At 38.9% G+C, this 12,453-nt stretch overlaps 1 protein-coding gene across 1 annotated transcript in view; it reads right to left on the bottom strand.

Annotated features, from left to right (window-relative positions):
- TG (thyroglobulin) overlaps positions 1-12,453 on the bottom strand; it is a 143,308-nt gene that overhangs the window by 80,210 nt on the left and 50,645 nt on the right. Inside the window, exons 32-35 of the mRNA XM_057379076.1 lie at positions 11,469-11,580; positions 10,913-10,992; positions 8,912-9,055; positions 6,585-6,650 (exon numbers count right to left, since the gene is read on the bottom strand). Coding sequence (XP_057235059.1) covers positions 6,585-6,650; positions 8,912-9,055; positions 10,913-10,992; positions 11,469-11,580 — 402 coding nt within the window. The remainder of the gene's footprint in view (positions 1-6,584; positions 6,651-8,911; positions 9,056-10,912; positions 10,993-11,468; positions 11,581-12,453) is intronic.

Genomic DNA, 12,453 nt, shown 5'->3' on the forward strand with positions numbered 1-12,453 from the left:
AAGAGCAACGTTGCCATCCTGTGCTGTGCACAGTACCAGCAGCTGAGGTCCTACTGCTGGAACAAACAAAATCTCTMTTGGTTCAAACACAAAGCTTCAAATTACCAGCTCTGGTTCTGTCATAAGAGTGCCTTTTCTGGATTCCACTGCAATACCAAAAGTCTGAGTGCATCAGTTTTTGAAGATATTTCCCCAGACTCTTTTCTCAAAGCTTCACTGACTCACTGAGTGTGAACTGGGGCAAGTCTCACCATCCTCATGTGCCTCCATTTCCMACAGAAACATTTCAAACATTCAGAGGGATCCTTGCTCTCAGGAAAGAAATTTAAAAAAAAACAAATCCACCAAAGCAAAATAAACTTTTTGAATTTACACCTCTGACACTTGAATTTTGCCTCCWATACCTATTTCACAAGCTAAACTTTCTACTGCTACATTAGATGACATTTACTGTATCCCCTTATGTGAGAGTGAAGTCAGCCGCACACATTTTATATAAATATGAGGCACATKGAGGCCACGCCTAGCATGGGCTGCAAAGTGACCACTAATGATGCAAACATCCACTGATCACACAGTCCCACCTAAACTGATTATTCATTGTCCCAAATCTTTCAGAAGTGACCCCTGCCAGCTTCCACATGGGGTTGTTTTTTGGGTTGGGTTGGGGTTTAGTTTGGGTTTTTTTTTTTTTCTCAGTCCTGGATGAAACATTCATAATCTCAGATCAGATTCATATGCTGATACTTCCAGGTTTTTTCTTTTCCCTTTTTCTGCCCAGCTGACCCCAGATGCAAAGAGATGCTGAAACATCAGTGCTTATTTTAACAGAGCAAAACTCTTTAACCCAGAGCTGTGCCCAGCACCACTGACAGCCAACAGGGAGCTGCTAAAGAGATTTTGGACCTGAAAGCAGAATCAGCAATGCGCACACTCACTTCCTTCCATGAGCAAAACACAACTTTCCATGGCTGATCTAAACTTCTCTCCCAAGGCAGAGCTGCAAACTGGCTCTGTGCTACTGGCAAGGCACAGTGCACCTGATGGGCTGGAAGACATTTCTGATTTATATATAGGCTAAGCTCTGACCTTCCAACCCACATTTTGGCAAAGGCTTTCATTGGATAATTACAGCCCTCTGCATCCAGCCATCCCTGTAACTCTTATTGCAAAATTATAGATGTCCCATACAGAAGGCCTCTCTCTTCCAGATGTTCTTGTTTGGGTAGGCAAGGTTTAAAGTGGATTTGCAAAAAGACTCACGYTGGCCTTACTCTGTTCCCACTCCAGTCACAAGATCATAAGAGTGGAATAGATTTCCTGGAGACAATAAGTTCAGCCTCCCACTTTCACAGGCAATAAGATTATAAAATCCTTGTCATAAAGTCAACAAAAATTTCATCACTGACTTCAGTGGAAGAAAAGAGGCATCTGAGTTGGCTGCAAAATTTAACACTTGATATAAGTAAGCAGACRTACAGGAGTGCAGTAAAATGAGAAGTCAAATTTAAAAGAAAACTTGTGAAGTTGGGATGATCAATATGAGATAAAGAACGTCCATAAATCAGATCTCTGGGTTAGCTATGCCTGATTTATATTTGAAAGACAAATTCTTGTATTAATTATGAAATTTGTGAACCATACTGAATAGCCCTGATTCAAATCCAAAACCTGCTTATAGACTGAATTCAGTGCTTCATATTCCCAGCATTCAGAGTATTTTTCAACAAAGACTGTTAAGCTGTCTGCATACCAACAATCTTCAAAGCCAACAAATCATCAACTCAGAGTGGACATGCAGAAAATATACTCTTCCTAAAATACAAATACTTTTCATTTTCATCCATCCACTGAGATTTGTATAATCCAAAACAAGTGATTTTCTTTAAACTKCTGCATAATAACTGTAATCACACCTCAGACAACTGTATATTTAGGGCCTTTAGCAGGGAGCAGTCTCGCTATGTTCCTGTTAAATGSAAGCTTTCTGCCTCCTTTGGGGTGCCAGTTATAGTAAATGATATAGTGATGGGATATTAAAAATGTACTAGAYATTTATCCAGGTTTAAAATAAGCTSTGTTCAAAAGGCTAAAATCCTTGTGTTTACAAACTATAAAAAACAAACTCAAGACCAAARAAAGAGTAATTCCATGCCAGAGATCCGATTTGCTATGTGGGAGCACGGTAAATCAGTTCCCAAAAATGGATAAAAAAAGGCTGTCTTCGTTTTACACCAAAGATGTCTCTGACAAATACTCAACATTGTGGGAAAACAGGAAGATAAATGATATTTAATCACCAAAGTCAGCCACATCAGCACATGTTCTACCATCAGCATCTCTCTTGAGAATGGAAATACCCCATGTGCGGACAGAGCCCGACAGGAAATTTATTCCCATGTTGGGCTATCCCGTAGTCACTGCTCATTCCTGCCTCAAGGGAACAACTATAAATCACTATGGGATTCCAGGACACAGAAACAGGGAGGGCCTATCAGATCCATATGCCTGGTGGGTTCACAATTAATGACTTGATTTGCATGGAGCAGGAACAGAACCCGTATGATCGGCACTCAACCCACCGTGCTGTGAGGGACCACCCTTTAAGGGCCACTGTCTTCTAAAATCTTCAAATCTAAGATAGATGTGTCCTAGTTAGAACTGGAGACAAAAATGTTCATTAAAGTGTAGATAATTACTGCATCCAAATCATAAATCTCGTAATGAAGTCAAAAGCCATCAGGGTTACTCCTMCCACATGCACAGGAGTATTTTCAGGCTCCCCCCTCTGCTTTAAGCACAAGTATTTTCTCTATAAATTCAGGTAATATGTCTCATGGATTGCTTTGCTTCTTTCAGACTTATTTGAAAAGACGTAAAAATTTCCACAGCTCATATCCTTGTGCATAATCTGTTTGAATAACAGCATTGTGTATTTGGAAAAATACAAAATTAAAAAAAACACGTTTTCTTATCTCCCCTAGCTTACAGCTGGCTGGAGAAAGTTCCATCTCAAACCTAATTATGAGACCTGTCTTTTTCCTCTTTTATCAAACATTCCACTGTGTTCACACAACTGAGCAGAGTTGTTATTTAAATACCAGCCTAAGTAAACCAAGACTGCAGGATGACATATGAGCATTTTCAGCATGGGCAGTCTTTAAATAACATCTGTTCTCCCTTTGTTAAAGRTCACAGATCATACCTGAAACTCACCACAGGGGGTTCCACGCTCAGTGYCATCAGAGCACATGAATTTCTTCAGGGGAAAAAAATGCTCTAAACATAACAAGTAGGACTTCCCCAGTCAGTTCAAGCTATCAGTTTTTCAAGCAACATTTCTGAGATCACAGAAACTGTGGAAATCACAACAGACCAGCAGGGGCATGCTCTGCTCCATCAGTAGATGTACAGAAGTAAATGGAAGTATTTATTCAGTTAAAGATGAAAACACACTGCAGCCTGGAGATGAGATTATTTGGAAACTTTAACCTTGTAGCAGAAAGGCTTTTGCAAGAGGAAAAATAGGTAAAACTTGTTGAAGCAATAATAAACCAACAAGAATTCAAAGACACTGTGCAGTTCACCTCCCTTCTGCTAGAGAGTAGTGGCCTGCAGGCACTACAGAGCACTTAATTCCCCTTTTTCACATTCTAACCGGGTACCTAATGACTATTAGAGACACACAGCAGTGCTGTTTGCAGGCAATAATCTGGGAAAAAACCCCTGGAGCCTCAGGCTTATGAGAGAAATCACAGAGCTTCGATGGGCTGATGGATGAACAACCTGGTACGAGGCAAAGAACAGGAAGGACCTCAGCCCTCCCCTCCTGCTGAGTCTCTCCAAGATTAGCCTTACACCAGGAAAGGTCTTTTCTTGCATCCCCCTTGGTGACTGCAGGCTGCTCTAGGAGAAGGCATGAAAAGAAGTCACTCCTGAAAATTATTTTGTCATCGCAGATTCAAAGGTTTAGAGGTTTTATGATGATTACTGCTTATGAACTCCTTCAATAGCCCAGATCAGGGAACATAAGGAAAATACCTCCCCCATCACCTTAAAAGGTGTTTGAGAGTGACTTCAGAATGGCATTAGCCAGCTCCCTCTGCACTCATGGATTTACATGTCCAGTTTGTTCCCTGACCTGATCCTCCTACACTGATGATGTGTCTTCCTTGCTGCAGTCTTCCCCCTCCCTCGTCTGAAGATCCTGAAGGCTGAACTTGCCAGGAAACACTAAGGTGAAGAAAGCCCCTTTTCCTTTTCCATCTCCTTTGTCATCAGGTCTCCTGGCCCATTTCTCCAGACCCACATTTTCCCTACCCTTTCTTTTGTTATCCCTGTACTTGTAGAAAGGTTTCTTGTAGAGATCTTTCTGTTGTTTTATGGTTCTACAGTGCCTCTACCCTCGCTATTGGGAAGAAAAATGAGTAAAACAGGTAAAGCACCTGAAAGCTGAAAATAACTCTGCTCATCTTTGGTTTTTCACATTCTGGGGCTGCAAACACCACAGGKTTTGAATGGAGCAGCATCCTGGCTGCAAAGGGGAAGAACACAGGGCTGGSCTCTGTCCTGAGCACTGCAAATTGTCTGAGTAGGAAATGAGGCAGACAATGCATTAACTGTCAATGAAATGTCAGCCTTAGCAGGGCTCCAGTTAATTCAGGCTCTAGACTGGACATCACATGAACTTCAAGATTTCACAAAGCCTTCTGGCAAAGTAAACAAATGTAAGTATTTTTCTGATCTTTTGATGGAAGAATTTATATTTTTATGTGTTTATATATTTGCTTACATGCACACACACACATATCTACTCATGCAGTGCCCTTTAAACTGTGACATTTTCTCACATTCACCATCTGCCTACCACAGAGTACTACCCAAGTATTACCACAATGCACCACATTCAGTAAATGCTAGATTTTCTGTGACACTTAACTCTAAAACAATTAATTCTCTATAGCATATATTAATACAACATACAATCATAAAGTGCTTGTAAACGATGTTTTTGAAAATTTTCTGAAACTTCTGACAACACAGCCCAGATAATCTGACCTAAATAAGCAGTCTGGTACTTTTACTATCAAARTGAGGCAGAACACAAGAAGGATAGATGGTGTCCAGTTGCATTTTGAATGTGTTCTCCACCCACTGGTGCCAGACACCCAAAGTGTCCAGGAAACTGCTGCTAATTTGACTTCCAGCCTGGTGGTGCTCTTAATTCAGTGACTTCTGACTGCTCTCAGTCCCCAGAAGAACCACTCTAAACCAGAATCCTGCACCCTTGTGGGAGGCTCTGCTTGAGTGGGTTGCTTAACCAGACCTCTGCAAACCAGAGACATCCCCCAGCTGCTCTGCATTTGGAAAGATGCCCTGGAAATGGGTGACACAGATCAGGGCTGTTACTAAAGGTAAGATGAGCTCCTCTCTTGCTGGGACTACGCTCTGGGCAGCCTTTAGAGTCAAAAGCAAATGACACAAAGATCTAAGTTTTTTATTTTCTCAAGTGCTGCTTAGGCCCCTGTTTTCCTAGATTTAAGTGAACAAGAAAAACATAAAAGGAAAATGACAAAACTACTASCAAGTTTCATTCTGGTAGGAAGAATGCTTTAGTGAAGGTGTTTTCCACATCCCATGGGAAAACAGTTTAAAAGGGATTTGAATTGCTCAAACAACACACCAGGCTTGCTCCATCATTTCCTCAAAAGTATTTCACACACAAAAAAAAAAGATTTCTGCTTATCTATGAAGATTCCTTCTTTCTATTACATTATCGTGATAATTAAAAAAGCACAAATTGTACTAAAAAATAAACTGAACTTGATCATGACTGGTGGTTATGGATATGATGATAAAACAGATCMTAATAAATTCTGAACTCAGTACTGAAAATTCTTTGCAAATATCAATTCTCTCGCATGCTCAGTGTATATGGTTTAAGGAAAGACAGATACAAACAGATTAAATATTTATTCAGATCAAACAGAAAATCGAGGGCAGAGATGGAAGTGACTTCTCAATTTCAGTGTAATCAGAGAGTTAAACTGATTTTTCTGATAACCAGTTTCCCTGCTTCCTCTCTGTTACAGCATTTCACAGCTATGCTGTGTATTTCTGGAAAGGACAGAAGCTGTCCTTGTAGCTGCTGACAATTTGCAGATATTTTCAGGGGGAAATGGGCACAAAGCTCTGAAGTTTCATTTACTAAGAGGATCCACCCATTTTTAAATTAAGCATGGGAGTGGCTAAAGATTCATTGTGTCCGGAAAGTGATGTGACATCCTCACTGATAAATAAATTTCGTCAGTCCTGCCAAATATTTTGTCTCAATGACCTCAGTGTGTGAGTATGAGAAATTAGGTCAGCATCATGGACRTGACTTCTTTCATTTAAATGATACACAATTAATGAAAATGAGTAAACACTTAAATGAGTAATCTCATTGGGAACACAAGCATTTCATTATAGTGTGATCTTTTAGCAATATGTACAAAATAGAGGATGGGGGTGGGGGACTGTTGGGGATTTTTTGGTTTATTTTTCTGGGGGGTTTTCTTTTCTTAATAGATAAATACACTTACCACTTTCTGGCCTGAGGGGCAAATTAACAGGTGGACACAGATCAGGAATGGTGTTCTTCAAATCAGCTAAAAGCAGAAGAAAACCAGCACATGTGAAAACAATTATACTTGGAGGTTTMAAATGCAATTGATACTCAATATTTCCATCACTACTTCTGGGATCTGGGTGTTGCATCTTCTCCCCACAAACACCAGGAGCTAGGATGCAAGGCTGCTTTGCAACTTAATGTTTTGAGTTCATATATGAAACCAAAATTCCCTAAATTTCTGTATTTATAAACATTCCTACAAACATTTTTTGAGATGAAGTTATGAAAAACTCGTTTCAGTAGTTCTRTGGTTTTTCCTATGCCCCTCTCTGTATTTGGGTTTCAGCATAAGGAGAGACATGAGATTCTCTCTGCTTACAGCAAASTAGAATTTCTCAAAAACACTAATTTGAAACAAGGCATTTTCCTGCACAACATTTTCAAATTAAAGTTCAAATAAGAATTCATCATACACAAAACTTTTCATTTCCATATACAAAGCTTCTAATTTGCTAGTACTTACCATAAATATTTTGTGGTCACAAATTAYAAAAATGAAGTTTCCCCTGTGCATTCATATTTTGTAAAACCCTGGATACTCAAACCAGTTACAAATTCTCCTCTAAGACACAAAAAATKACCATCCCTACAGAAGCTGAAGACAGATCAGATTTTCTGTTAACTTCTCTCTCTACCTACAGTAAATCCTGCAGATTTCACTCATTTCCTTTTTAACCTCGTAACCATTTTGTTCCTTTCCCTGGTTCCCAGACCTTCAACACACCGGCACAACTGATACAAATTTCAGTCTGTAAATATCTCCATTTGCATAAACATCTGTGCCTTGCTGAGTGTTAGGGTGGAAACACATCTGTAGCTCCCTTGATGTGTAAGGAAATGCCGCTGTCTCTCTGAACACTCCCCACTTTGCATAAACCCCAGGCTCTTCTTTGTCATCCCTCTGTCCATCATGTGAAAAACAGCTTTCATATTTAGTGTTTTTTTGCCAAAAATGGGAAAATTATTCCAAGAAATGGAAGTGTATGTATGCATCTGCTGTCTCCACTCCACCTTTCTTCTGCTCTTCACTCTTCCCCCTGTCTGCCTCTCAACTTCCCCTGCCATTGGGATGCTGCCATTGCTTTAGCAGGGCTGTGGTTCCCTTTCTCTCAGCCCACCCCTTCCCAGGTTCCATAAATCTTCTCAACTCAGAGCTGTTTTTATTCTTTAACAAAGGCTGCCCTACAGGAGGAGGACATGGACGGTCCTGCGGGCATAGGGCAGGTGCAGGACTTGAAAAGCTCAATATTGTGTCCATATTTCAGATCCTTAGAGTGTGAATGAAGGTTTTCTTTATCAACATGGTAAAATACAATGTATTGCCACAATATCTGATCAATCTCTGCACAACTTTAACTGGATTATCTTTCTATCACCTCCCCTGGACAATACATATCCATGTTTTGTGCACCCCTCTCCTCTCAGCTGTAAGCCCTTCTCTACTCTGAAAGAGTGTAAAAGCTGGAAAAAGGTCTCCTTATTCTGATTTTTTGCTTTGATTCTGTAAACATCACCAGATCTTCCCTCATGAGGCCTTTCTGCTCTGGATTTGTGTCTGTGTGTCCAAATAATGATTGTCCTTTCATAAAGGGAGACAAAGCCAGGCAGGAAATCATTTTTCTTAACAAAAGGAGTATGACAAATGGCAAACCCATTTCAAATTTTCAACACAGCAATGAAGTTTTTGTTTCTCCATAGAAAATAAAATCCACCTTGACTGGAAGTGATTTTGACTTCTCCTGAGGAAATAACCCAACCTCTCATAACTGCTCTTCTGTTTAAACATGTGATGGATTCTTACTGATTGGAAAATACAGGGCTTGGAATTTGGTGTTGGCTCTTTCTGTACCAAATAAGCAAAAGTGAATTTTAAATTCTGTAGGAATATCAAACCTTTTTAGCATATACAGCCACATGGATGGTAAAACCATAAGCCCAGAAGTGAGAAACAGAGAGTGATTTCCTCATCAGAACTGTCCAGTGAGGCAAAATATATTTGAATTTCAACATTGGCCACAAGTGTCCCATACAATCTAAGAAATTAAATTATACATCTTTGAGGTATTGCTATTCCTTTCCTATTAAAATGAACATTAAATTGCACTTTTCTTTCCCTTGCACATACTTGCTTGCCTTGTCTATTTGTGGTCATTGCAAATGAGTCCTGCACTGAAGCTAAATAATAAACTTCAATGTGCAGAAACCTGTTAGAAAGGTCACATGCCCTGCATCACTTACCAGGCTTTTGATACCAGCCAAATGGGTGTATTTTGACTTCAACATCTGGTGAACTGCAGTTTGAGATGTGCCAAGCACTTCTTGTTTCCTCAGCACACRTCTGGATGCCAAGGCTGTTCAGAGTCACGCACACGATCTTTCCACCTGCCAAGGACATATGTGGTCATAGAAATAAGGAGCAAAATTTTCCCCTTCCAGATAGAGTTGTGAGGAAAGAGAACACAGCATGGTTCCACTGAGTGTGAAGWGAAATTCAACTGACTTAGAAATCAAAAGAAGGAAATTCCTCAAATGAGCCAAGTTATTGAAACTAGTACTGAAAAATCCCAATGAATTCATTGTGAGGGAAGGTGGGTACCAGCATTAAAMTCCATTTTAATCCAAGGTCACAGAGCATTTCCACTGAGCAAAGATCAGGACTCTTTGAGCAAGCAGCCCTTTCAGKCTAATGCAACCCTTGAAATTAAAAATTTGCATGCATGTTGAAACGTGGCCCCTACTTACATCAAGATAAAAATTGTGTCTTTCAAAGTCCCAGCGTAAATACTTTTGTTCCCAAAAATATATGGAGGGTTTGAAACACAGTTTCATTGAAAATTTTAGCTCATGTTAAAATCACTACTGGAAGTTCTCTTGATTATATGAGTGTAAAGACTGGATGTCTGAAATGTCACAGATACTAAATATTAATCAGATAAACTCAAAATGTGTCATTTTGCATGTTGGATGCCTTAAWTTTTTTCATTTATTTTAGAACTATTAAAAGAAACTCAAAGTCATAACCAGTTAAGGCTTCAAATTTCATATGACCATAAAGAGGTATGAAAATTGTAAACTATTTTTTATTTGCACGATAATTCTAACCTAAAATACACTGGATTTATTTTCTAAACAACTCATTTTTTGACCAAGTGAAAATTTTGTCTGCTCAACAAAAAACTGAATTTAAAGTACTTATTTCTGAAGTGTTTCAAATTCAAAAATTTCTTATAAAACCAGCACATCCTAATGACCTCAGGGAGAGGTCACACAACTCCTCCAAAAACAAAGTTCATTTGTTATTACCATTTACATGTTTTAGTGGCCTAAATGTGAATTTGGAATAAAATATTAAAATCYRTTTCATTGACTTTGATCTGGGTGGYATTMAATTTTRCACACCAGCTAAAGACTTTGTTTWAAACAGATYTCTTCCTYTACAGCCAGTGGAGAGAAAGAAAAGCACCTCCAGAACAGGATTCAGTCAACCAAAGCTTTTAACGACCCCATAGTTGTGTCCATGCATCCCTCTGCTGAATAAAGAGGGAGCACAGGGTGACAACACCCCTTAACTTAAACATCTCAGGAGAGTAAAATATCTCCACTTGTCTTTCTAACAGCTTTCAAGTCACACATGCTTCAAAAGATCTGATTTCTGCAGACTTTCAGAAATCCTGCTTGAGATGTCTTAGGTAGCTAAAATACTAAGGAGCAGCAGAGAGGGAAGTTCTATCCACAACCAATCTTCCTCAAGGACACTAAACTCTGGGAGCAAGAAGGACAGACAACCAAGAAAGTCAAAGGAAAAAGCTTCCCAAAAGTATCCACAGACATTATGTGTTTGCAAAAAATTAGTTTGAGTAATAATCAGGTTTCAGGCCCTTTAAGCTTTAAAAAATGAAACAACATAAAAGGGGAAAAAATCACAAAAAGAAGTCAAGCAACATTTTGGAAGAGAGGTTGATTAATGAGAAATAGCTGTTTTATCAGTTYGATTTTCATGCTTTTGGAACTGCAGCCTCTTAAGGACTCATTCTCATGCAGTTTTCCTAATAATTTCTGAGATGTGGAATCTATCATTGGGCTGAACTCCTAGAAATAGTTATGGTTACTAGAAAAAGTGATAAAGAGAGGTGCATGAGATCTGCAAGGGTTTTTAAAGTGCTCTTCAGAGCAAAAGAATGGTAAAAATTGGATAATAAGGACTGAAGTTATTTTAAAAATAAAAACAGGGGAAAATACCTGATAGCTTGGAGTCATTAAAAAAGCCAAATCCTGTGCAACAGGGGTCAGCATCACACCAGCGTTCACACTCAAAAAACCTAGGAAAGGAAAAACAYTATTTTAATATCATTAATAGGAAGAGAGGATATTATGTAGGGGAGACACTGAGAAACTKCAGTTTACAATGAGGCAGAAAAACCAGTGTGGCACTTAATACACATTAGCATACATTCTCCCTGTGTAGGTGAAGTCATGTTGATCTACCAGACTACATCCAATAATTTAGAGGATTATTTTGGTATCTGCCCTAAAAATATCAGCCTAAATTGATTTGGAATATCATTGCTATGAGATTTAACTGGTCAACTAGTAATTAGTAGCATTATGAGTAACAATTTTCATGTCTGTAATTAATAGCTATATACATTATTATTAATAACTCCATTATAAATCTCCTTCAACCCATGTGCTACTTTTTCTTTATTAAACTCTCAAATAATGTAATTCTTGGATCAATCCTTGGAATTCCAGTGGCTAAAATTCCAGTGAAAACAAAGGAACAGTCATGTCATACCCATCTGAAACAGCTTKTCTGCTCATGTCAGTCTTATTCCTCACTGAGATTTCTGTTACTTTCTGGAATGGTACACGTGTGTAGAAGCTCTTCACAGAACTTTTAAGAGTGACTGGAAGGAAAAAGAAAAACAAAATTGGAAAAATCACTTTGTTGTATGCATATACAGGTCAACTAATCAAATGRTAAGGGTCCAGTTTATGTTTCCATGCTGAGTTCCGGTTGATTAAAAGACAGTTTTACATTATCACAGCGAAATTTTGATTGTTAAGCCTGAAGACGAATAAAAATTCAAGTGAGGGCTCTGAAAGCTGAGCAAAGTACATTGCCAAGGAAAGACCCAGCCAGGCCTTTTGTTACTGAGACCTGCATTGATTCTACTTCTTCCAAAAAGTTTTAAACTGAGGTTCAGCCCCAGACTGGAAGACTCCCGTGTGCTCATGCATTATTCAACCTGTGCTGCCCTTTGGGCTCCCCATAAAGACCTGATTGAACAGCTCAGTTCAGTGGACCTTTACATTTTTCACAGCAAAATTTTGTATTCCTGTACGTGATAACATGTTTGTTTGTCCAGCTTCCTTACATGTGCCCTATGGGAAAAACATTGAGCTTCCCCAGTATTCAAAGGTTAAACTCCAAAGGTCTATAGCTCTGTATTTGCCAAAAAAATAATAAAAATAAATTTAAAAATTACACTCAGTGTTTCCAATTTTTACATTATTTAGCTACCATAGAAATTTTAATGGTAGATTGTGACATTCCTATTTCACCCGTATTATACAAAGGTCTAAAAGCTGGCATACACATGACTTGGGATACACTTGGCCTCTCTGATTTGGGAAAGAAAAATTCATGGTCAGTATCTTTCCATTTTGAACTGAAAATGAAAAGCCATACCCTGAACAGCCTGACCTGCTCATGCACCACCATGTCCCAGGACTCATTCATACATGCAGACTTTTTATCTCAGAATCGAGAGCCRAAA

This window comes from Malurus melanocephalus, unplaced genomic scaffold (assembly GCF_030028575.1).
Source record: "Malurus melanocephalus ecotype Western Australia unplaced genomic scaffold, MMel_1.1 scaffold_385, whole genome shotgun sequence".
Classification (NCBI taxonomy): domain Eukaryota; kingdom Metazoa; phylum Chordata; class Aves; order Passeriformes; family Maluridae; genus Malurus; species Malurus melanocephalus.